This window comes from Artibeus jamaicensis, unplaced genomic scaffold (genome assembly GCF_021234435.1).
Source record: "Artibeus jamaicensis isolate MK-2021 breed Jamaican fruit bat unplaced genomic scaffold, CSHL_Jam_final contig_354, whole genome shotgun sequence".
NCBI lineage: Eukaryota > Metazoa > Chordata > Mammalia > Chiroptera > Phyllostomidae > Artibeus > Artibeus jamaicensis.
In genome coordinates, this window is record NW_026521803.1 from 42,542,449 (window position 1) to 42,570,168 (window position 27,720).

Consider the following 27,720-nt stretch of genomic DNA (forward strand, 5'->3'; position numbering starts at 1 on the left):
AGAATTGTGCAGAATATAGTCATTAGTTTTAAAAAAACCCGGAGTAGTGAGGGAGACGGACCTATGAACAAAGTGCATCATTGTTCTGTGAAAATGCTGTGTTGCTGGTCCCCCAACCCCTCAGCAGCACGGAGCTGGGCTTATGTCTTCATGCTTTGTGCACGGGCCAGGGCTCAGCTGATGAAGGTTTCGGTGCTGCCCAGCTTGACTTCAAGCTACAGAGGGTGCTCATGTGTTCCATGTGTCTCATCCTCCTTCTACTAATGACTACCCAAAGCATATTTCAAACAAAAAACCAGTACAGCAAGTCAGTAAGCCCAAACTTGCAACACAGTGGTAACCCTCTGCATGGCTCATGTCCACGGACGTTTCATTGGTCAAAGCAGATCCCATGGCCAAGCCTCACGTCCAGGGGCACTGAGGTCACTCCACCTGTGAGGGAAGAACCAGTGACCTACTGTGGAGAAGAAGTGAATGATAGAGAAACAGACCTGGTCTGCTGTTTGCGGTATAATAAAATACAGACTGGGATGGAAATAAAGGCACTTTTGTGTCCATATGGTCCATTCGAATCAGAGCAACCTAGCTTCTGGGGTTCTTTAAATTATGTTTTATTCCCCCCAAATAAGCTTTCTCCATCAGACAGGTCAGAAATTCAGAACGCCCATCAGTAGTTACAGCAAATATTCACAGGGCTTGGCTCCACTGGCAACTGTCCAGCTAATGACAAAACAATGACAACAGTAGCAATGGACCTCTCGCTATTTTAAACGCCTTCATGACAGTTTTTCAAAAATGATCAGGGTAAACCAAAGCCACTCTTACACACATTCTTTATAAACAGTAACAAAAGGGGTTTCCAGGCTTTTACCTGTCATTCATAGGATAACAGTGAGCAAAACCAACTCTTTCTTGGGAAAAGAACTTGTGCAGACCTATGTTTCCACTTCTAGTCGTCCCCAAGCGAATTCCAGAAAAGACCACTACGACCACAGCACGCTCTCTGAAGTGGAGGAATCGGTGGGGGAAGGTAATACTCTATAACACTGCCGTGGGTTAAGTTGTGTTCCCCCCAAGAGACCTATCAAAGTCCTAACCCTCAGCACCTCAGAACATGACCTTGTTGGGAACAGGACCTTTACAGAGATGACCAAGCTTCAATGAGGTCATGAGGATGAGCCCCAATTCAATAGGACATTGCCTATTTCCTAATAAAGTGAGCCCTATAAAGGGGGGAACTTTGGATGCAGGAAGGATGATGTGAAGACACATGGAGAGCACACGGCCACGTGACTAGAGTGAGGTGTCCCTAGGCCACGGGCTGCTGGCAGACACAGAAGCTGGAAGAGACCAGGAAGTTTCTCCCACTGGAGACTTCTAGAGAGCCTGGCCCTGCCGGCACCTTGATCCCGGATCCCTGGCATCTAGAACTATGAGATGCTAAATTTCTGTTATTTCAAGGCACCTGGTTTTTACAATACAACATGCACTTATGAAAAGAGCCCTCAAAACCCTAGGACTAGAAGTGGACTTTCTCAGACCTGATGAAGGACATCAGTGAAAACTGCCATTCTGCAAAATCTTGCTTGAAGGTGAAATACTGAATGCTATCCTCATATGACTGGAAATAAGTAAAAACATCCTCTCTCACCACTTCTATTCAATATTCTGTTCTACTAAAGGTCCTAATTTGTATAATATAACCAAAAAATAATAAAATTAGGAAAAATAATAATAAGCTAGGATTGTGTACCTGGAAAATTGCAAGGCATTTATAATAAAAAACTACGACTAAGTAAATTCAGGGATATTGTTGAATAAGAAGTTAATATGCAAAAACTTGTGTATACGTATGTTATATATTATAATTTATACATTTACACACATTAGCAATAGACAAAAACATTTGCAAAATGAAATACAAAACATCACGTATTACCTCATCAAAAACTCATTTACTCAGAGATAAAATTGGCAAAGTATATAACCCTATCTCAACCCTGAAAACTAAATATCACTGAGAGAAATTAAGAGCAGTCTAAACAAATGAAGCCATAAACCAGGTTCACACTTGCAATATTCAATATTGCCAAGAAACAGTGACTCCAACTATCAAGAAAATGTCTGAAGAGCCCATTGTCCTTTTTTCTTCTGTTTGTTTCCACTCACCGGATGGCGCTTTTGCTTCCTGTCGGAAACCCCGTCTTCTGAGACCCTCTGCTTCCTGCTATAGCAGCGTGCCCCCCTTCCCTCCACCTGCCAGGCTCGGCCACATCTCTATTCATGGTCTGTGTGAAATCACAGCAGCTGAGAAAGGAAGGCATTGACCCTTCTGGGACTGACGACCCACACATAGCCTGGGGCTTCGCTGTCCCTTTTCCCAAGTCAATTCTCCTGAGTGCACTGCCCTTCTCGCCAGACCCTGTCCAATTCGATTCGACTGAACCTTGTCTAGTAGTTCCCCTGAGACCATTATTGTGGTTGGGACTCTAACCCTATATCCCCACCTTGGGGAACACAGTCCTATTTCATTGGATCACTTAATGCAGCCTGGGTGTGAAAATGGTCTTGTAAGTGTAACTGCAGATTCAGTAATAGTAAGCATCTTTGTGGGACAGTAGTTTAATAAATATTTGACCTTGTTACTATTTGGGCCATTTAAAATACAGTGATATTTTCTCATAGATGAGCCACTACATGAAGCTAAGTTTAACCAAAATACAATTTTGTGGACAATTCTATAGTTTATATGTGTGAATAGGTTTTGCACTAATATATTTTATCCTTCAAAAATGTATTTATTCACACATTCAGCAGCCTTCACAACACTTCATATTATAGAACTGTTATTTATGTTTTAGAATATTATCTTTGTTTAGAGAACTACTTCTTTTTAAATTTGTTTTAGATGCACGGTTCTATGTTGTTTGGTGCTCCTTAATAGTGTTTTTTATTGTTGTTGTTGGTTATCTGAAAAGAAAATAGTTGGAACACGCACATCTTGATGAACCGTAAACAATCATACACCTCCTTTCTTCCAAGCCTCTCTTCCTTCCTTTGTCCCATTGGCATATTTGGCAAATAGTCGTGAGTTGCCTGAGATGGGATTGATTTATTTGAGCAGAGATAAGAGAGTAGTTTTGAATGAAATGTGCTGGTTTGTTCTCCTGGAATCCATTCTTCATGGGTTCTCTAATGCTACTACTTCTTGCCCAGATGCTAATATGAGTTTCACAAACCAGCAGTTCTCCAATTGTGGCCCCCTTTGCGGCAGCAGCTATGCCCCCTGGGAACAAGTGGAAATGTAACATATTCAACCCCAGTCCAGACCTACCTGCAATGTCAAAGACGGGAGTGGTGGAGAATGGCCACCCTCCGTGTCTTAACAAGCCCTTTAGGTAATTTTGATGCACAGTAAAACCTGAAAATTGGTTCTCTAGGTAGTAAAAACCCAATGTAGTTCATAAATAAGAAAGTGACATGGTTAGAGAAATGTTTAAAACAGGTGCCTGATAAAATTATTTCACAAAAATAAATGAAAGTTGTTTTATTTATTTAAAATAAAAGTCATTTTAGTGGAGCCAATTTTAACTATAACATATTGAAATGGTTTTTCCAATGGGAAGTATAGTGAATTGGAGAAAACAGCATGCTTTACATTCCCAAGGGCCTACATGAGTCATTCAGAGCAAGCACGGAAACCTTCCTTCCCTTAGGATGGACTATGAGGAAATATAATTTACTGGATAATTGATGCGCTGCTCTCATCTCTATGTGCCCAGTTTTCTGCTGCGTGACATTAGTTTCATTTTTAATTGAATCTCAAATCCTTAGAAATTAGTTATTAGGGGAAGATAGATTTGAATATTTAAAAATTGAAAATAAAAATTTTTAGGATAATTTCTCCTTAAGATGCAAGCAGTAGCATTAAAAGGACAATTGGGGCATTCTGAACCACAACAGGAAGGGGTTAAATTAAGTTGCGAGGTAACTAAGTGTGTGAGGACTGGGACATGTGAAGGCAGGCAAGGCAGAAAGGCCACCACAGGTCCATTCCACCTGCATTATGTTGTCTGGAGGTGGCTTTGGAAGAGCTCCTTTGGGGCCAGTCATTCAATCACTTTGTATTTGCTTGTAAATATCTAGAGCCCTCTATTATGTGAGTCACATTAAATTCACTTATGTGTTATTTTCCAGCTTCCCCCTGTGTCTACCTTGATGATTGCACTCTGTCCCTCTTCATTATTGCTGGCGTTAACCTGCTCACACTGGAGCTCACAGATATTTCCATGAACACTTGCTTTTTATAGGCCTCTGATGATCATATATAATGTTTCCCGTGCCATCCACATGAAGGACATCTAATGTCTGGATTATATTTTTACATCTATATTCATTTTTCAAATATCAGACTGTGGGTATGAATATCAAGGGCCAATGTGGCCTTAAGCAATAGTAAAATTGATGAATGATGTTAGTTTATTTCAATATTTTAGAAGAAGTGTTGATGATTCTTTGGTTGCTAACTTCAGACCCTGGAATTGATAGAAAGGAAGGAATTCAGAGGAATGTTTTACTTTCTATGTTTATAGCAATATTTTCTTTATACACAACAGATGCCACTGAAATAGCATTATTCCCCAGTGTAAAAGCTGAACTCCATCTTCAGGGTCTTGACCAAGAAAACTAGACCGCAGTGGGGCATCATCTGTATTCTTGAGTCACTCTGTTTGGTCCAAGTTTCATTTACACTCTTATATGAGATCATGCCCCTTGGATTTACTCCTTGTAACCCCACTGGTGTGGGAATTGTGGTGGCAATGTGAATGATGTGTGTATTTAATGCTAAATGTTGATACTGTACTTGGTTGCCCATAAGAATCTTAGAATTTATAGAATATATGTGTATGCCTTTTGTTGCATATAATTAATAGGGCAGTGTTCTCTCTTTATTTTTCAGCTATAAAATTTATCTCATTTTGTCTTTAGGAAATGAATGTGAAAGGATATACAAATTAGTTTTACAGATCAATAATCTAAGTAAAACATTGAATCATTAGATTATTTCAGTCAAAAATACCTAGACACTTGATTATAAATATTGTTCACATGGTTAATAAATTCTAAGCTATTATGGTTCAATTACATTTAAACCATTTGGAATCTGATTTTTCTTTTGCATCAACAAATCTTTATTCAGCAAAACACCTGCCCCAGAAAAGATTCTTTCTGTTACCCAGACAGTGCCAGCTCAGCACAAGCAAACCGTCAGTGTTTACAAGCGAGGCGTTCTAAAGGATGATAGCATGTTCCTAACGTATCGATCCTTTACCAACCGCAGCTTCACCATTGAGCCTTTCAGAGTCATTCATTTAACAGCACTGCCTATAATGCACTCCTCACAGTTAAATTCAACCTCACCAAGATTTCCCTGCCAGTAACTCTTGAAATTCTTCTTATCACGACTCATTATTTGTTTATAATTTTTGAACTCTAGCAACTCATATTTATTATGGTGATGTTTATTTCATTCATCTAGTTAACCAATATTTACTGATCACTTACTTTAGACTAAGACTAGGGTGCTAGGAATGAGGATATTCAACAGGGCACTTTGTAGGTCATCCTGCAGTCCTTACTTCCTAGAACTTACAAACTAACCTCATTCTTCAAAATGAAGTGCATGTAATGCATTTAAATGGGGGTCAGGGGCTATAGAATTTTGTGATAGCCTTTAAGGTACACAAAAAGTTAGTAAACTAGGTTTGGAGTCAATGCCTGATTATCAGATTTTCAACTACAAAATATTCAGGAATGGAAGCAGTTGAATATTTTTATTTTTGCTTACCAAGTCAACCTCTGAAGTTCTCCAGAAGGCAGTAATGAATACCTGCCATTATTATATGTGGAGATGGATGATGAATACAATGTGTTTTGAGAGTCAGTCTGAGTGTGCATGGAATACTTCATGCCGCAAAGGTGAAAAGGAGTGAATTCTTGCTTAAATTAACTGAGACACTCCTCTCAGGAATTGTGTCTATGGCATCCACTTAAGACATGTGAAGAAGCAGATAGTAAGCACCATTTGGGCTAAAACCCACTTAGCTCTTTACCACTATGTCTCCAACATGTGATGTAACCATTTAATCCCCACCATAGAGAATGCAGGCAACAAAAAGTTGTAGAATGAGTGAGTGGATTAATGCATGATTAAGAATACTTTAATTAACTCCTTCTTTCATACACCACAGGGGAGGAAAGCAATGTTTTTCAGTGTACACTGATGTCCGCAAGGACATGGAACCACTCTGAGGACAAGGTAATCTGGTGCTGCTGTGTTCATGCCTCTTTTCTCCACTCTTTGCTTCCCTACAGAACGATTCAACGTTTATCTGATGCCTACACCGAATTTGGATATTTATGGTGAATGCACAATGCAAATCACTCATGAGAATATCTATCTCTGGGATATCCACAATGCCAAGGTCAAACTGGTGATGTGGCCTCTCAGCTCACTGAGGAGATACGGGCGGGACTCGACATGGTTTACCTTTGAGTCAGGAAGGTAAGTGCCAAGTGCAGTGACCAAGGGTAGGACGTATGTGGCAGGCAGACTCCTGAAGGAAAGGCTCCATCCACCAGTGCCCATGGTGGCTGTTGTTTGTATAAAAGGTACAATTCACACAATGCATAAAGATTTTAGTTTATAGTTTAAAAATTGTATCAATTCTATGGTTAGGTAATTACCCCATTCAAAATAATTTCAGTCTCTTAGGCTCACATCAAACTGGTTTCAAAATTATTTAAATCAGTATAGTTTGTAATACTATGACAGTATTACATTTTACTATATTTTTAGTACACTAAGATTCCCATAAAATTCAACATGTCCTTGCCAGCATTATTTTGTGAGGGTTTTATATGCAGACAACTTTGAAAGAAGTTTTACAGAAAATTGTTTAAATATTACTTTTGGGGTTTGAAATAAGTTAATGAATATCCATCTATCCAGGTGTTTATGTGAATACCATGAGTAAATATAAATATTAATTCAGAATAACTGAACGCATGTTGGAAAATCCATAGTTTATGTCATGGGCAACTCAGATTTTAAACTTGGCATGCCAAGGTAAATACGTTGGTTTCTTGATGATGGCACAGGATTGGAATCCATAAATGTCTGAAATGAATGCTTGCTTCACCATCAGTATTCAGAGACACAGTTTAAACAGGAGCGTCAACCAACTAACTCGTTGTCTTTATGCTATGATGCCTGTGTGCTACTGTTGCCAAGCATCCAAGACAAGATCTGGGTTTGGGGATTCTATATGAGAGATGTTTAATGTCTCAGTATTCACACTGGAGGTGTGATTTATCACATTCTGATCATGAATTTGTGGTGCTGTACAGTAATTACAGGAAAGTTTTGTTGCACTTGATATAGCCATTTAATTTCATAAGTTTCCTTCTTACGAAACTCTTAAGTACTTAGTCAAAGTCAGATTCTATAATAATCCATCCAGGGTAGACCAGATGTCTTTTAACATCTTAAGAGAAAATCAAGAAGCTTGAGCAGAAGTAATTTTATGAATTTGGAGCCTTTTTGCACTAAGGTAGCATTAAAGTCTCTACCACACCAATTTCTACAAAAACCCCCAATCTTGTGTTTACTTTGTGGCGGGGAGTTCACCCAGCTGTCTAGCTTTATCTGCCAAGATATCAACAGTGGAAATGTAATCACATTCAAGATAAGTATTAGGAAATAAAAATTCTCATAAGAAAATAAAAAATTTTAGATATGCACACTATTTTAAAAATTGCATAGCTATGAAAATTATACTTTTGCAGGTTAGAGTTTCACTGACTCTTACTTACATTTATGATACATCATTTTTGCAGGCCTTAAAAGTTAATGTATGTATATAAAAAGAGAGAGTGTATTTTTCATCATTTAGCAACACTACCTCGAGGGTACCCTTGCCTGGATCTTTCTCCTGGGTTCTCCTATTTTCCTGTTTTACATGGACACTTCACTACCTTGTCTGCTTCCTCATTTCAGTAGGTACCTCAGGGTTTTCAAAAACAAGTAGTTATTTTTGAGAGTGGTTGTGCAGAAATTTCACTCCATGGGTACCTGTCTACATTCCTTTTTACCTTGTTCTCTAAAACTTTTTAGGGGGAATGTACTGACTCCTCATAGGTTTTTAAATTGATTTTCTCAACCAAAACATCAAATTACTTGACGTGCAATCTGGCTTATCTGACATTCAATATTAATTGGGTTTTTTTTATCTTGCTGATTTTTAATAATTTTAAAATACATGAAAAAACATAAATATATCAGTATAGACAGTCCAAAATCCTCAAGGTTTTTCTGTTTGGTTTTTATTTTTCTTTGTTTAGGCTTCTTTGTTTTGGTTTTGGTTTGGGTTTAGAAGGTAATATTTAGCTTCTTTGCAGAAAAAAATCTCTTAAAGATCAAATATCTCAATGTCTAGAAATCATGTTGACACTCATAATTCTGTGGGCCCTGGGAATTAGGAAACAGTAGATTTACATCAGAGCTCTGCCACTTGTTAATATTTAGCTTACGCCATTTAGCCCCTCTGGCTTTTAGTTTTCTTCTTTCCATCAGGAAAATTCTCATCTCTATTTCCTAGATGTGTGTGGAGAACTTGAGTGACTTAGTGAATATAAAGAGGCATGCACGTTATTGTCACAAGGTGACCACTGAAGAATTATGATTACCTACTCTTTATCAGAATTTACAGAACTTGCCACTTTCTAGTTTCTGAATGAAGCTTGTACTTAGATATAGAGAACTCTCTCTATAAAGAACTCTGCTGAGATATAGCCTTAGCCAAAAACACGAGAAATGTGACGAGAGGGAAACCAAGCAAAAAGCTTGGGAGAAACTTGCATTCTGATGCTGGATAGATCATTATAAGCTCAATGTGTGGAGTCAGAAGTTGGTGTCTCCTGTCATGAGTCAGGAATTGGAGGCCAGGGGAGAATGGGAAGGTACAAGAAGACATTGGAGCACAAACAAGGGTCAGGGGGAACCAAGTGGCTGTCTTTATACTAACTGGTGCTCGGAACAAGATTTACAACTTAATAGCCTATTTTTGAAGAATCAGCAGATACACCAAAACTCTCTAATTTATAGTGTGTAATTCTTCGGAATGAGATCACACTCAATATTATTGCCTATGGAGAAATCAGAGTGCATAGCAATGAAAATTAAACTTCTTTAATGTTAAAATATTAAGGGAAGAATATAAAGTAATCTCGACCAAAAGCTACTAAAACTTAGAAGTGAATTTAGCAAGATTTCAGCATATAAGATCAATACACAAAAATCGATTTTATCTTATATATGATCTATGAGTAACTGGAAGGGAAAAAATTTTAAATACCTCTTATAATGTCATCAAAATATGAAGTATAAATAGGTCATTTAACAAAAAATGTGATAGAGCTGTACATTAAAAACTATAAAATAACTGAGAAGTTAAAGAAGACCAATCTAAATGGAGATATGTGTCATCGTCATGAATTTGAAGACTCTGCATTAAGATGAAAATCCTCTCCAAATCAATTTATAGACTCAATATATTCACAATAAAAAAATTCCAGCTGACTTTTCTGAAGTAAAAGACAAGTTGAGTCTAAAATGTGTATAAAGTTGCAAAAGACCTAGAATAGCTAAAGCAATTTGGAAAAGAACATATCTGATGGATTTCCACTACCCAATTTTAAGACTTGCTATAAAGCTGCAATAATCCAGACAGTATGGTATTGACATCAGGGTAGACCTAACAATCAATGGGAAAGAATGAAGAACTCAGAAACAGACACCTATATAGAGAGCCAATTTAAATTTTAAAATATGCTGAAGATATTCAGTATGGAAAAGAAACATCAGTGATGGAGTGATTGGATACCACAAGGGAGAAAAATGAACTTCAGCTCTTATCTTGCTGCTATGTACTAAATTGTGCCCCCAAAACTCATACATTGAATCTCTAGCCCTGCATATGATGGTGTTTCATGATGGGGCCTTTGGAAGATAATTCAGTTTCAATGAGGTCATGAGGGTAGGATCTTTATGATGAGATTAATGACCTTAGAAGAAAAGACACAGCAGAAAGCTGTTCTCTCTCTCCTGCCATGTGAGGACGCAGGGAGAAGGTGAACATCTATTGGACTCGCCAGGAAGAGAGTCTGCACCAGAAACGGACTCATCTGGCAACTTGATCTTGGAATTCTAGCTTCCAGAATTGTGAGCAAATGAATTTCTGTTCTTTAAGCCATCCTGCATATGATATCTTGTTATGGCAACTAAAGCTGACTGATACACTTCACCATACCCCTCAAAATAATTTAAAATGGGTATGGATCTCAATACATAAGCTGAAACTATAAAACTTATAGAAGAAAACAAACAAAAATATTTGAAACAAACAATGATTTCTCCAGCGCTGCACCAAAAACATGATCTATAGAAAAAAAATTATTGAGAAGTTGGGCTTCATTAAAACAAACAAGTTCTACCCATCAAAACCCATCCTAAAGAAAATACAAAGGGAGAAGCATAAAAAGGGGAAAAGCTCACAAAACATGTATCTAATAAAGAACTAATATTCATCATCCTTTAGGAACTCTTTCAACACAAAATAAAACAACCTCATAATAAAATAAGTAAAACAATTTGGACAGGTCACAAAAGAAGTTATACTGATAAACAGTATGTCCAAGAAAAGACGCTCATCTTCATTAGTCACAGAGAACTATAGATTAAAACTACAAAGAGACACCAGGCCATTGTCTCCCCGACAAAACAACAACAAAACACCTGAGAATGTCCAGTGGAAATGAAGTAACCCTGACCCTCTCTCATAGCTGATGGGAATGAAAATGGAACATCACTTCAATTAATAGTTCAGTATTTTTTACACATACCATATGACAAAGCACTGTTACTCCTAGATATTTACCCACCAACCATCCAAAAACAACATATAAATATTTGTGCCTGGGGGGGTCAAAACAGCTGTACTTGTAACAGTCCAAAACTGGAGACAATCCAAATGGCCATCAATACAAGAGTCGATAGACAGATTAGGACACAGTTATACCACAGAATACGGTACCTACCAATGACACACAACATGGATGAATTTCCAACACATTATTCTAAGCAGTATGCACGATTCCATTTGCAGAAAATTGTACAATAGCACAGCTAATGTATAATGACAATGAGAAGACCTGGAGTGGCCTGCACATGGAAGTTGTGTGGGGACAGACTGCAAAAGGGCAAACGTGAAATTTGAGAGGTGATGAAAGATGCCCTGTGTCCTGACATGTATTAAAAAAACCCATGGAACCATTTATTAAATACTGGCTTTATTATATGCAAATTATACCCCAATGCTTTGAAATTTTTTTTAAGATTGTGGATAAAGAAAGGAGGGGCTCTACTCCCCCTATATTTTTTATGCTATTTGGATGTTTGAGAACAATTGTTTGGTACTTCTATAATACAATGCTTCCCTGGCAAGAAGACAGAGCCGTGCACATTCTGTGGGTTGGGTCCTGAAGCACCGGGGTGCAACCAGGCCTTTATTCCTGGGTACGGCAAGGTCCGAAGTCTGTTTTTTTATAAGTAGGGCAGGCTTTGAACTTCAAACTTTTATTTTTAAATATCCATTTATGTTGGTACTAAGATATTTTAATACCTTACATTGTCTGATTAAAAACTTAATACAGACTTTTGAGAGAGAAGTTGTAAACAAAAGCTTAAAATTACTCAATTTCTCCATTTTGACACAACTACTTTTAATGTTTTTATGTCATCTTTCCAATGTATTTTAAAATCAATATAATTAAAGGTATCCTATAATTTCACTTAATATTACATCAAGAAGTAATCTTTGAGTCCTTTAAAATCTGGTTTCTCATAGCTGTGTGGTATCTGAACATATGGCTGCACCATCATTAATTGAACATGAAGATGTCTCCAGATTTAACTATTAATAAATAAAGTCACACCAACCATCTGCAAAAAAGATGTGCAATGCTCTGATCATTTTTTTAGCACAGGCTTTTTAATGAAGAGTCACTGGGTCAGAGGATGTGACCATTTTCAAGGTCCTTCAGGGAAGAGTAAATTGCTTTCGAGGGAACTGCTGTCCATCCACATCCTCTAACCTGCAAAGTGTGCTCTCCCTGACCCCATCCACAGACGTCGAAGTGATGATTTAAGATGTTTCTGTTTTGATAGAGGACTTTGATAGTTTATTTTTTTTCCTTTTGTTTGTTTCTTTCTCTTTATGATTGGAGGCTTGTCCTTGTGTATACTATTCACTTGTAATTTTTCCTTCACTGAATTTGGGTGTTCTCTAGCCACTAATAATTGGGATAGTGATCATTTTTTGTGCACCTATTTTATAAATCCCAGACCACCTCACTCTGGTTAAAGAGTGTTAAGGGCAGAAGGTTTCACTTATGCTTGTTTCATAGACATAGAAGCTCTTTGCACAGGTATATCATTAGGGAGCAATTTTTAGCCACTTCTTATATTTACTGCATGTACTAGAAAATAATAAAATTTGGTTTATCAAAATACGTTATTTCACTGATAGGCTTTTTTCAACTGCATTGTTAAATTCTACTCTAAAATGTAAACATGAACAGTAGGTCTAGATCTAGATCATTCTTTCCAGACAAACACACCTCACACATCCTCATAACTGCAACCATACACCACTATAAACCTCAGTGAGTCCATACGGCATAGGAGGACCAAGGAGAATTAGGATCATGAATCTCAGGAGCAGGGTCTCCCTCCAAGGGGTGTAGCACTGGGGGGATGAATTCTCAGTCCCACACCAGTTTAGAGCAACTGCTCTTTTACTAGAATGATGGTACATTTGCATTTTAAGAGCATAAAACAACCAATTTTCCATGCAAGCTTATTTTCTAAAAAAGTCAAAACAGAAACACATACCTGCAGAGGAAGTCTAGGATTTGTGATTATGTACCATTTTATCCCGCGAAAGACAAAAAAGACTTTTTAACTGCTGAAGTGGCGTTTTCAATTCATGTCATCTCTTAGGTAAGGTAAGCAAAAATCAGGATGAGTTCAAATACCTGCGTAACAGAATGCACATGAACCCAAAATCCTTTTTATAAAATTATTGCTCAACATATAACTCCCCTACTCAGCACAAAGCTTAATATAACAAAACTGGTGCTTAAAATATATGTCTTACTAACTTTGGTGACATTGTCTGTTCTTAGAAGGCTGGAAAAAATCTGGCTACAGATGTTTACCAGTTGGAAATGCAAAAGAGACCGAAATACTGCAATACACTTTCTGTAGAATAATGGTCCATGAAAGCAGCCAAGTGTGCTGTAATCAAGGATTCTATGATGTCACAGGTCAGCTTCATTTATCCCTAAACCTGTTTTGTTCACAAATGCAGAGAGAAATTCTTTCTTCTCTAATGCATGACCAGTTAGTTAACATGAAATGTGAGGGAGAAAGTTCTTAAATGTGACTATCAGAGCATAATTTTTAAAAAGATAAATTGGACTGGATCAGAATTGGAACTTCTCTCTGCAAAAGACATTTTTAAAGGAATGAAGAGACAGACACAGATCTGGAGAGAATATTTGAAAGTCACATATTTGGCTAAGCATTTGTACCGCAAATACATAAAGAACTTCAAAACTCAAAAATAAAATAATACGATCCAGTTTTAAAAATAGGCAAGAGATTTGAGGACTTTACCAAAATGATATATGATTAATCAATAATCACCGTAAAAGATGTCAAACCTCATTAGTCATTAGGGAAATGTAAATTAAAACCACAATGACATACAACTATATACCCATTAGAATGGCTAAAATTAAGAAGGAAAATCTGACAATGCCAAGTACTGACAAGGATGTACAGCATATGGAACTCTCATATAATTTTGGTGGGATAGCTGTTCTGGAATGCAATTTTAGAATTTTTTAAATAAACATAAATATATACCTAACATATAATGCAGCAATCCTGCTCCTAGGTATTTTGTTAATAAAAATGAAATATATGTGTTAATTTAAAAAACATTTTACATGAATGTGTATAGTAATTTTATCATCATAGCCAAAAGCTAGACAAACCAAAGGTCCTTCACAGAGTGAATAAGCTGGCTGTGGTAAGTTCATAAAGAGAGTGCTGTTCAGCAGGGACAGGACCAATAGACACAATGAGATGGATGTACTGCAAACCCATTGTTGTGCATGAAAGAAGCCAGAACCAAGATAACAGACTCTCTGACCCATTGACATTAAATTCTGGAAAAAGCAAAACTATAGGCAGAGAAAGTAGACAAACAATTGCCTGAGGGTGAGGTATGGAGAGGAACTGACAACAATACCACAACATATGGGAAATTCAGGGGATAGTGGAACTGTTTTTTATCTTGATTTTACGGTGGTAGATATGAAATTCTACACATTTGTCGTAATCCAGTGAACTGTATAGGGCAAAGAGTGGATATGACTATATGTAAAATTTTAAAATTAAAAATACATTTAAAAAAGGAAAGAGTTTTACACATATGGTTAGTCGATTTTTGACAAGGATGCTGAGACCACTCAATGGAGAGAACACTGTCCTTTCAGAAAAATGGTGCTGGGAAAACTACATCCATATGCAAAAGAAGGAAGCTGGCCCCTTTCATATCACCATGTGCAAAAATTCACTCAAAATGGATGAAAGACCTAAAAGTAACAGCTACAACTGTAAACTCTTACAAGCAATGGGGTACAACTTCACAACTTTGGGTCTGTCAGTGATTTCTTGGATATGACAACAAAGACACAGGCAACAACAGAAAAAGTAGACAAATTGAACTTAATGAAAATGTAAAGAATTTGTGCATCACACAGCAATATCAGCAGAGTAAAAAGGCAACTCACAGAATGGGAGGAAATATTTACAAATTGTATATCGATGAGGGATTCATATTTAGAATATATAGAGAATTTCTAAGACTCAACAACCAAAACACAAATAGCCCAATTTAAAAAAATGAGCAAAGGACTTGAGTAGACATTTCTCCAAAGAAAAGATTCACGTGGTCAATACGTACACAAAAAGATACTGAATGTCACTAATCCTTCAGGAAAGGCTAAGCAAAACTGCAGTGAGCCCTCCTCACACCCATGAGGAGGGATACTATAAAAAAAAAACAGAAAATAGTAAATGGTGAGGAGGAGGTGGAGAAATGGGAATCCTGCACACTCGTGGTGGGAAGGTAAACTGGAAGGCCCCGTGGAAAAGAGTGTAGTGGCTTTTTCAACAACCACAACCAAGAACATGCAAGCAGAAAGGAAAGGGATTGGCAACATTCGAAATCTTGCAAAACTGGAGAAGATAAATATGTTGAGTGACCAAAGAGTAGGAGAAAAAAGTAAGAAAATCTATAAGTGACAAGAGTGAATTAAACCAGCTTCAAGAAAAAAAGGTAGGTTAAGTGTCCTTTTGACTGATTAAAATATGAGAAGGTATAAAAAGCAATTTAAGGGTATGATGCCTGGTATAAACTGTTAATTAGATAAAAATGACCCATGGTAAAGAATCACGTGTGCTCCTACAAAATATGATAAGGTCACAATAGCAACTTTAAATCCAAAGAAAGAGTTTTAGAGAATAAAAAATATTACAGCAAATCTTAGGAGTGTGTATTCAAAAACACTCCAGAAAGACCATGTTGCATTTGGTTCATGTGCTCAACTGGAATTAAACATACTAATACTTAACAGTACTTTGACAGACTTTGACAGGGGGCAAAAAAAAAAAACCATAAGCCCTAAAATGTTTATTACTTTTTAATAGTTGAAAATAATCAGAACCCTCATAAACTTTGCAGGGCAGAGAAATGTGCTAAGCCCCAAGGGGAATATTTTCCCAATGTCCACTTCACATATGGCCAAGGAGGAGAAGGATAAAGGAGAATTTTCCCAAGGGGGCAGAGAGCAGAGCTCAGGAGGATAAAGAACAAGTCAGTTCCTCCCCAAGAGCTAAAAGAGGTCCAGGATCAATGTTAACCAGCAGGGTGAAGACCCTCAGGCTGTCTGGCAAACCACGTTCCAAAATTACCAGGACAAGTCCTGCCTGCCATGTCTCCTATTCCTTTTTTGCTTGAAGGGGAGTGTTTGCTTTGGTAGTAGGCTTTCTGTTCCTCTTCAACCACCCCCCCTCCCATTGGGTCAGGCTGGTAGAGACAAAATTTTCCTTTAGATCATTCTTTTGGAGCCAAGAGAAGTCAGGTCTGGACTGATAAAGGCACTACGGCACATCACCGAGATTCTGGACTTGGAGCTACAATCAATGGCTGCATGAATGGCTTTGAGGTTCATCCCCCTTAGGGAAGGATTGTGGTGTACAGAAAGAGGGGAGAGAAGGGATCTCGGCTGACCAGAAGACAGGACCATCGTGGAAGCGGTCACACCTGCCAGGTAGTCCACCTACTGCCCCCTCGCTGATAGCTGGGGCCACATGAGACACTGCTCCGCACTCAGGGCTGCCCGTGGAAGTAACATGCATTCCCTCCACGCCAAAGACTTTGAACATCTTGTCAAGTGCGGCCTAACAAAATGCTGTGGACTGGCTGGCTTCAACAATAGAAACTTAACTGTGTGCTGTCTCGGTTCTGGAGGCTTGAAAGTCCAAGATCAAGGTGCCAGCTCTAAAGGCTCCTTGTGAGGGCTCTTTTCCTGGCTTGCAGAGAGCTAGCTGCCTTTCCACTGCATCCTCACATGGGGGGGGAAGGAGGGAAGAGAACTAAGCTTTCTGGTATCTCTTCTCCTAAGGTCACTAATCCTAGTGGTTCAGAGCCCCACCTTTATGGCCTCGTTTAGCCTGATCACCTCCAGGAATGCCCTATCTCCAAATGTAGCCACGCTGGGGTCGGAGGCTTCAATATATGTGAATTCTGGGGGACGGTGCACAATCCAGTCCAGACCATGCCTATTGGAAGACTTCCCAGCCCTTTGCCTGCTATGGCAACGGACGTGGTCGAGTGTTGAGATGTGTCAGCCACTGGACTGCAGCAGCCCACGTTTCTGAATCCAGCCGTCCTGCTGATTCGCCCAGAATGACATCAGGCACAGCTTCAGTGAGAAATAAATCTTTGTTACGTTATGCTGTTGAGAGTTGGAGTTAGCATTATTATTATTTTTTAAATTACAAATGGAACCTGTTAATACATATGGCCCTTCTGTGATTTCAGTAGCCACGCACTAAATGAATATCTCCCTATTATTGTACAGTTCCTACATTATATTGTATTCCGTGGGTGACCTGTCTCCCTCTGAGCACACTACAGACAGGGACTGTGTTTTAGCTATCTCTGTTTCTCTAGTTCTAATCAGAGAATTGGCAAATGATTTAAAGCCTCCCAGACAAGAAATGGAGTTTTTGATGTCACAAAAATTTAAATCAAAATGTTCTATTGGATTTCAGTTGCATGTGTGGAATAAGTCCCCCTCCTTTAACAGCTTGCGTTGGGGAAATCTGTGACGTTTACAAATAACATATCTACAAAAATGTTTTCTATAATTCCAAAAAAGTAATGCTAAGACAAAGCCTTTTAGGAACTTAGCACCCTTTTTCTGTGTTTAATTTGGTAAATGTCTCACTACTATAATACTGGGACTAATATTTTTCCCCTAGGATAAAACATTAATTAAATGACTTAGAAAACTGTTCTTATCGAGAAATGGAGGCTCTGATCTTAATTTTTGCTCCATTAACTTTAAAGTTCAATACATTTTTATTGAACCCACACATACTTTAGTGTGAATTGCTTTTCATTTATTGGTCTGTAGGGATCCCAATGACAGTTTGGCCTTCCTTTTAGGTTTTTTTTAATTCTCCTTCAGAAAGTTTCCAAACTTAGTAATAGTCGTTAAATCAAGGAATAATAGCCAGAATCAAAGAGACAAAAATCAATTGGGAGAGATGTGAAGTTCTGGTTTACTTACTATTTTTATTGTATTAAATATAATTTAGATTACCTATTTCTTAGAGAGAAAACACTAGAATGAAAATAAAAAAAAAAAACCTTTGTAGCTGACCAAATTTGGCATTATGACATTATACATTTCACACATCAAGATCATGTAATGACATGGGTTTGGGCCAGAGTATGAAATTGCAGACAAACCAGTCTGGGTTAAAAACTCCCTTGTGTGAGACACGTTACTCCTCTGAGCATCAGTTTCCTCCTCTGGAAACTGGAGGTTAATTTTGCAAGGTCTGTGGGGCTGATTTAGAATTGAATGGGCTGATGCACACGGTGCCTTGCACATCAGCAAGTGAGCGTCACTGCGGCTGTGATTAGACCCACTGTGGTCTTCTGGTTTCATTTAAGGCTGTGTCTAAATTTAAAAGACAGCAGAGTTTTCTATTTTAGAGAGAAATTACCCATCAGGCCACCCACGGGATAATAAACAAGGTAGCAGGGTCTGACAACTTCTCAAGCCAAAGGCATCAGCGCCCCCACCTCTGGCACCCTGCACAGTGAGGCAGAACTGTCCATCAAGTGCACAGTTAACCACGGGCATGAGCAATGGGAAACAACACTGATGGTTTGGTTTTGCCGATGCAGTAGATTCGTCCAACCTTGCAGTCTGTGAAATGAAGGGCTCTCTCCGGAGTTCCATTTGAAAGACTCACGCTCCATTGCTCTGTAAAGGGATTGGATTTGAAACAAGTCAAATCAGGGTTTGAATTGGCCGTGTGGGCATTGAATGGCCCCCACTGACTTTCCTGGGCTTTCCTATCACAGCTCTGGCTACTGTGTTTGCATTCACTGCGTTACTATTAAGGCCACAGGCGGGAACTGGTTCATTCACCAGAGAGCTGGCTAGCAACACCATTCTGCTGGAACTAACTAATTTGTTTGAAATATAAAGTCTAATCAAAAGGAAAAGGAATGCTTACAACATCACTTCAGCCTCCGAGTCGCAGCTCTATTCAAACGAACTCATTCAGATTTCCTCCAGTCTCGCTTAGCAGGCTCCAAAGGAATTCCTCTCTCCTGCAGTGGTCAGAGTGTGCCCCAGACCCCCGATGAAACCGCGCCTGCACGAGGGAGCATTCTTTCCTACCTGCGGGGTTACTGAGGAAGTCGTTAGGGAAGCCCACTCAGTCCACGTTACCCTGGAAAGCTCCTCCTTAAGGAGCAAGTTGGAAAACTAGCTGAGAACTGCGCCCTATCAGGAAAACTGTGGGGCATTTTAAAATGCAGCTAACTTCCATTGCAGTGATAAGTGACAAGCTATTTGCTGCATCACAATGAGATTCTACTGTGGTGCTTCTCCTCTCTCTTCACTGTGGAAATGGTGAAAACCCGACCTCGAAATAGGGGGTGTTCTATGTCATTGAGTCTTTATTTGCACAGGTTCCACTGAGTCTCTGTTCTAGGCACACTGATGTTTGTGTGTTTGTTTTTGGTATAGTCTACCTTAGAATGTCCCTATGTTGTTTCATTTAGAGAAAATTCTCAGATTATGCCTCCAGTAACAGACTCTCTGCGGAATTGGCAAAAATGCCTTCTTCTGGCCCCTTATGGCTCCTGCCTTAGATTCTGCTGCTTGTGCTAAGAATAACTTGTGAATTATTTCTAATTTCTAGATGGATACCAAGTGAGCAAAACTGTCCACCCATCCCTGGCTCCTGGGAACATTGATGTGATTTTCTATCCCTTATAATTTTGGGGTTTTTCCGGAATGCCATTTAAATGCATGTCTGGCTACTTCCATTTAGCATAATGTGTTATAGAGTCTTCCATAGCGTCTCATACAGAGGAGTTCATTTCTTTTTATTGTGCTATGAATATACTACCAATTCTTTACCCACTCACCAGCTGAGAATTTTAAACATATTTTAGTTTCTTGCTTCACATAAACTCCTGAGTTCTGGCTTTAAGGAAAATTCTCTTTCACTTTTTCTGTACCCTGGAGAGATTGACTCAGCTTATCCCATAAATTTCTGGATCCAATGTAGATTTATTTCTGAATATTAATCCCTATACAATGTAATATTTCATCATCAAAAGTTTTTGTATATTTAATACAAAGATTAATATATAAAAGTATTCATTGATTTATTGTCTCCTTTGAAAATATATTTCTCTGTGAGTAAAAGCATATGTTTTGAGAAATAAAAAATATTTTATAGAAGCAATAGAAAACATGGGAAATACATTTCATTTTGCACCTAGTAAGTATTGATAAACCAAAAAAAAGTTACTTAGAGTACGTAGATCATTGTTTTAATACGTTTAATTATTATTCAGGTTTAGTAGGATCAACATATGAGGAGATTATGGCCTTTGAAAAGTGAGTTTGCTACTCACAGTCCCCAAGAGAAGGGGCCTGCTCTGGCCGGGTAGTGGCAGAGGGGAGGGCACAGGGAAGCACCAGGGCTGGTTGGGGGCAGACAGGGAACTGTGGGCAAGGGCCTTCCTTGTGGAACGGTGAGGCAGGCCAAGCGGGTTTAGGATTGGTTGGTTTGGATAGTTTCAGCAGCCACAGGGGCATCGGGGCTGCCGCACGTTGCTGGTCACCTAGCCCTGGAGTGGTTAGGGCAGGTGGACAGGGGCCCAGTGCGTGAGCGCCTGATGATATAGGAGTCAGAGTTGGGGCCCCTGGATTGGTCAGTTGGCCCTTGAAAAGCACGCTTGCAGGTGAGTTGTTTACCATCTTGAGGTGGGAGGGTAGGCAGCACCTCCAGAGTTAGCAAGGCCCTAGATGGCAGAGCATCAGAGCACAGAACATAAGACACATAGTTAACACAGTAATGTTTTCTAAGTGTATTCTTCCACAGAAGGTAACTCCTTCAATGCTCTTTAAAACCAGTTGGAAGTCGCCTTGTCTAGCCTGCATGGCAGAGAGCCGCATCAGGACAGCTGGTGGGAAGAAGGGCAGAGGGCTCAGTGCTGTTCACACTGAGGCCCATCTTTCTGCTGGTCCAGGTACCCACGGAGCTCTCCTCCGGCACCATATTCCAAGTGAATTGATTTTCTTTCCCAGCAGCCTTCCTCACTGTCCAGCTTTCACATCCGTGCGTGGCAACTGCCAATAGGAGGGTGTGGATAATCTTAGCGCTGGTCTCTCATGACACACCCTGCTCTTAGGGATCTTTCATATTCATGCTCTTCATTTGTTGTTCCTTTACCCACACCTTTTTGCAGGTAACTCCTTCACTGTCAACCTAGTCTTGCAGCCCGAGCCCTCCCTCGCAGTTCCCAGCACCCTTTCAGGGACTCATACTACTTCTATTACAACGCCTACCATCTTAGCGTATCTTTAGTTACTTATTTAATTGTTGCCTCTCCCCCTGATGAAGCCCTGGAGTACCGTTACTATGACTTATTCATCTCTGGGTCTTCCGTGTATGTAAATTAATTCCAAAATCAATAGATTTTCAAAGTTCTATGATTTCTTAACTCATATTGTATTTATTTTTCAAAAGATATGTGACTTTTTATTTTGGGCTAACGATAAAGTTTTGATGCCGTAATTCACTAAGGTATCCTTCATCTACTGAGTCATTCTGTCAGCATTCTCGTTCAAAGGGCCGAATTTCCAACGGCAGGATTTGGGAGAGGTAAACATAAATTGTCTCAGGGAAAAGATAATATGCATTTTAGGGCTCAAATCATTTTAATAAAAAGTTTATCACACATTAAAAATAATCAGAACACAACAAGATGAGACTCCATGAACAACAACTCAAAGAAACGGTGGACAGTAATGACAAACCCAGCGACACCAGGCCTTGGAGTCACCTTCTGCAGACTTCAAGATCAATGAACTCACAGCAATCAAAGAGATAAATGACAAGATTGAGGATTTAGTCAAAACAATGGGAGCTGTTTTTAAAACTGAGCACATGAGAGTATCAGAACCAATAAATACCAGGCTCCAGTTACCTTTTTGTTCTATCTGAAACAGTGGTGTAAAAAAACCAAAAATTATTATTGTTAGTATTATAGTATTATTAACATTGTTACTATCATCACCAACTCTGACAAGGCTCAGAGTTGGCCGGGTTTAGCTAAGCAGCCCTTGCTCATTGATGGCTCTCACATGTTTACAAGCAGTTGGATGGACTATCTCAGAGCCGCCATGTCTAGAGGCTGATGTCGTTCAGATTCAGCTGTCCACTGGGGAGTGAGCTGGGCACTTACAAGGAGCCTCTTTGATGTGGCCTACAGCATGATGATTGAGCTCCAAGAGCAAGTGTCTCAAGTAGAAGGGGTCAGGTTGAAGGTGGATTTGATGAGCTAAAAGTAGAGGTCATGCATGTCACTTGTGTTGCATCCATTTACCAAAAGTAAATCACTAAGACAAGCCCAGGTTCAGCAGAAGTGGAGTAAGATTCTTTCTTGTGATAGAAGTAATGTTAAAAAATTGCAGGTCCATACAACACATAAAATAAGCATTGTGAACTGATTAAATGTGTATAACTACAGACTAGACATCCCTGAAGAAATAATTAATGAATACAAAAAAGAAAAACTCAGAAGAAAATATGCAGAAAAAAATTGTAGACAAAAGGCTAGAAGAAAACATGAAAGAGCCAGAAAATTCTTATGTTTAATTAGTGTCCTGGAAAAGAAGAGAAGAAATTGAACAGATACGAACTTTTAAGATATAATGGCTGAGAATTTTCAAAAATAAAAGACATATCAGAGAGACAAGAATTTCTCCTAAACTTAAGATGAATAACTTTAAAATACTGCACTTACAAAGAAACAGATTGTTTTCAGAGCTACAATGTAACTTAGAGCTAATGGCTCAACAGAAGTTATGAAAGCCAAGAAAAAATGGAATAAAACCTATAAAATACCAAAGGAAAATAACTGTCTGCTTAAAATTCTATTCTTAGTCAAAATATTCTTCAAGAGTAAATGCAAAGTGAAAATATTTCATACTAACCAAATTGGACAGCAAACCTTCACCAGAGGAAACTTAGATATGCTTTATGCAAAAGAAAACAGTCCCCAGATAGAAAGTCAGAAATACAATACAGAATACAAAGAAGACATAAAACTTAAGAAGCTGATTATGACAGTTACATGGAAGTGAAAACAGAGGAACTCCTGTGACTTAGCCAATTCATTTCTGAAGAACAAGCGAAGAAGACATGCACTACCAGGGTCGTATTAGCACAAGAACAGATCTTTTGTCATTAGGAGAAACATACAAAGTCCTACATAGATACTTGTTTTACAGCAAGTCATACTGGAGAACCTTGGGAAATAATTTGTGGTTTTTGTAAATAGTGTGTGAGAGTAAATTGGATAGCCCTAGGGAAGAGGGAACTTGACCCAACCCCAAAATTTGTTATTTTTAGACATTAAAATTTCCTGAATCTTATTTTAGGATACTGAAAGGCAGAACACATTGGGAAGCACAATAATTCTAGTGTGTATCTATTAAAGCATTTTGCTATTTTGATATCAGGCTAACTTTCAACTCATTATCTTCACCTCCCAACTTCTTAACTGAAAGAATATTTATTGGGTAATAAGATTATGACAAGTGGTTAAGTCAGGAACAGGTCGATGTTTATATTTCCCTTTCGATCCTATGTTAATTCTAATATTAACTATCTTTGCTGAGGACAATGAAGAAAGAACCATTAATGTGAAAATAAAAAGATCTGAATACAAAGTTCTTAGATACTTTAAACCAAAGTTACGATTGGCCTCAAGTGTCAATGTTGATTTCCTTAAGGATAGTCAGACAAGAGTTCAAATGGTTGAATGTCTTCCATCTATCACCATAATTTACATGGACATAATACTTAACTCGTTCATTTATTTCTTCATATAGTCATAAAATTTCACAGCTGTTGGGTTCTGGCTTTTGAATAATAGTTAGGAAGGTGATTTTAACATCATGTTCCCTTATAAGACTATCTCTTAAAATCAAACTCAAAGCTTCAAAAGATTTCATATAAGGAAATTCATTAAGAGTGACAATTTCAATACAACAAGCACACTTTAAAATCTTAAGAGGTGGAATAAGTAAATCTCTGTACTAAGAACTAAATACAACCAGGAAGAAGGGATTTTTCTTTAGTTCTTAGAAATGCCCTTACAGCCCGCCCCATAGATGTATTTGTACATTCAACTTGACTTTCTTACAATTTTTGTCCTTAATGTTGCTTGTGTTCACTAGCATAAAGATTGCACATAAATTCCAGAGCTCGCCTTCATCAGGTCGTAAATAAGAAGAACCTATCCTCCTCTACTTAGGATATTATACAAATGCCTGGATTAAAATATTCCCTCCTGCGTTCTTGTCAGAAGATCACTTCAGTAAGTTATAGAGGATATTACCTAAAGTCCTTCTCGGAAAGGTCTTTTCTCCAACAAGCAGATTCATTTCTGGCACAGGCAGGCACACAAAAAATATTTGCTTAATTATGTCAGGCTACGTGTAGCCCAAGTCAGATATTTACTTAAGAGAGTGAGAATTTTTTTCTGGTTTGCGTCCTCTTCCAGTGAAAGGGCCTTGATGAAGACCTCACCAGAGGCTCCCAGGTAAGGAGCTCTAGATCTGGCTAGGCTTAAAATAAACACAAACATGAAATTTTCAATAAAAATATGTTTACAACTATATAAATTATAAAACTAGGAAACAAATGCATTGGTTATTTAAAGAAGAGAGTGAGGATAATTTCCTTTCTTCCATCACACTGGTCGGCTGTGTGTCCTCCAACTGCACCAAGCATTTTCATCTCTCTCTCTCTTGACATTAGTCATCCATCAAAAAATGCTAATTATATCAGTTCTTTCCTAAGCTGGTTCCCATGGAAGGAATTTTCAAAAGGCAGTAGGAGCATTATTATTAATTTACTTAAAGTGTGCAGTTTCTACATTTATTGATGAGAACAATAGAGGAAAGAACCACCCAAGAAGTATTTTTCATACAACTACAAAAGACAACTTTAAGATAAATAAATAATGTAAACACCTATCTTTTTAACTAGAAAGAAGTTAAAGAGTCATTGTAAGTTTCATCTTTTCAGTGACAACTCTGGATATACTGAATAAAACCTATTTAACAATGTCTTGAAACAAACAGGCTCAGATTTATAAGGGAATTTTTAGACTGCAACGGGTCAGTTCAAGAGTGTGTGCAAATTTGGAATATTATGGTAAATTGAGGGACCTCAAAAGCCATCTCTAGAAAAATGGTATGGTGTTGTTTCATACCTCTTTTTAATGGAGACCTTAATTTAATTCTATGTTGTAAAATAAAATGATATATTAGGATCTATGTGTCATTCGAGTAGCTAAGCTTTGGCATTTTTTGTATGTTCTTCAGGGGAGAAAATTTTTTTTTGCTATTCACATTTCTACCTTAGAATTTTTCATTCGTATTTATAAAAGACAGTAGTTCCTGAGTAAATTACTGTTTTATCTTCTAACGAGTGCCTTCAAACACCCTAGCAGCTCCTCCCTATTGGGGAGGACCTCAGCACTGGATGTGACCTGATGTCAGCCTGAACACACTTTGCCTTTGACCAAACTGTAGAGCCAGCGACCATGGTTCCTTGCCCAAATGCCCATCTCCTGAGCACCTTTCTCAGACATGGACTGACTGGACCAGCATGATCTTGCAAATGTACCAAACATCCAACTCAAAAAAAAAATACTGCTCTGAACTTTTCCGCGTAGTCATTATCACAGTTTTCTGGAGAGTCCCTTAAGGACTGCACACTCTGAGCTTATTCTCCCAAGGTTGTCATGGCTCAGGATGGAAAAGTAGTTGAATAACATTTATTGTCAGATTCGGTCTGTTTCAGCCAAATACAAGATGACATGACAATAGCATCGCTGTAGATGTTCTCTTCGACCTACTTTGAGAAGTCTCCTAAGTTAAGGCCCCGATGTGTTTGAATTCTGTGCTTTCTCTCTCAAGACTAAATTCTCCAAAACTTTATTTCTTTTCTGTCTTCTAATTCCTTTCCTTTGCTTCTTATTATGTAATGTTTTAAATTTCTAATTTCAAATAATATGCGACACCTAAATTCACCTATTGGCATGCATGGCCAATATGCCTATGGAAACACACGTTTAAAATTTTCCCCTGCTTAACTTCTCTTGCTCAAGGATTGTGCACTGAGCAGAATTCCTCTATCTGCCCTGAACACTCCAGAAACCATGACTTTCTGAGACCTACCAGGAGCACCTTTTTTTTTCTACCATCATAGCATATTGACACTAATAATGTATAAGACAAGTTATTCACTTATATAACATAATATGTAAAATAATTATGTTGGACTTCCGGCCAAGATGGAGGCATAGGTAGATACACTGTTCATCCTTGCACAACAAAAAGAAGGACAACAAATTTTAAAGCAAAAAGCAACAAGAACTGCCAGAAAAATCAAACTGTATATAAGTGTGACAACCAATGAGTTAGAGAAGAAACACTCACCCAGACCAGTAAGAGGGACAGAGATAGGCAGCAGGGCAGAGAGGATGCGCAGCAAGGTGGTGGCTGGTGGAGCAGGCGGTTACACAATCGCATGCAGATAAATCGGGAGGAACAAATGGGGAGCAAGACAGACCACAAAACCCAGGGTTCCAGGTGGGGAAATAAAGCCTCAAACCTCTGACTGAAAACACCTGTGAGGGTTGACGCAGTGGGAGAAACTCCCAGCCTCACAGGAGAGTTTGTTGGAGAGACCCACAGGGTCCTAGAACCTACACGAACCCACCCACCCGGGAATCAACATCGGAAGGGCCCAATTTGCCTGGGGGAAGTTGGCGAAGTGACTGAAAGCCAGCAGAGATCAGAGCAAGCGCCATTGTTCCCTCTCAGACCCCTCCCCCATATACAACATCATAACCCAGCAACATGGATCACCTCACCCTGGTAAACACCTAAGGCTCCGCCCCTTATACGTAGCAGGCGCACAAAGCCTAAATAAATAAATAAATAACCCAAATGGAAGAACAGATCAAAGCTCTAGAAAAAATACAACTAAGCGAGGAAGAGATAGACAACCTATCAGATATACAGTTCAAAACACGGGGAATCAGCCCTGGGTGGTGTAGCTCAGTGAATTGAGCTTGGGTCTGTGAACCTAAAGGATCGCGGTTCGATTCCCAATCAGGGCACATGCCTGGGTTGCAGGCCAGTTCCCAGCAGGGGCCAGTTCCAGACAGGGAACGTATGAGAAACAACCATACACTGATATTTCTCTCCCTCTCTCCTTCCCTTCCTTTCTAAAGATAAATAAATAAAAACTTTTAAAAACACTGGTAATCAAGATGCTCACAGAAATGGTTGAGTATGGTTGCAAAATAGAGGAAAAAGTGAAGGCTATGCAAAGTGAAATAAAGGAAAATGTACAGGGAACCAACAGTGATGAAAGGAAACTGGAACTCAGACGAATGGCTTGGAGCAGAAAGAAGAAATAAACATTCAACCAGAACAGAATGAAGAAACAAAAATTCAAAAAAATGAGGATAGGCTTTGGAACCTCTGGGATAACTTTAAACTTTCCAACATCTGAATCATCTGAAGGGATGCCAGAAAGAGAAGAAGAAGAGCAAGAAACTGAAAACTTATTTGGAAGAATAATAAAAAAGAACTTCTCCAATCTGGCAAAGGAAA

The 27,720-nt window shown here is 38.6% G+C and overlaps 1 protein-coding gene across 1 annotated transcript in view; it reads left to right on the forward strand.

Moving 5' to 3' along the window:
- DOK6 (docking protein 6) overlaps window positions 1-27,720 on the forward strand; it is a 246,278-nt gene that overhangs the window by 146,525 nt on the left and 72,033 nt on the right. The window contains exon 5 of the mRNA XM_037145497.2: window positions 6,376-6,565. Within this exon, the coding sequence (XP_037001392.1) occupies window positions 6,376-6,565 (190 nt within the window). The remainder of the gene's footprint in view (window positions 1-6,375; window positions 6,566-27,720) is intronic.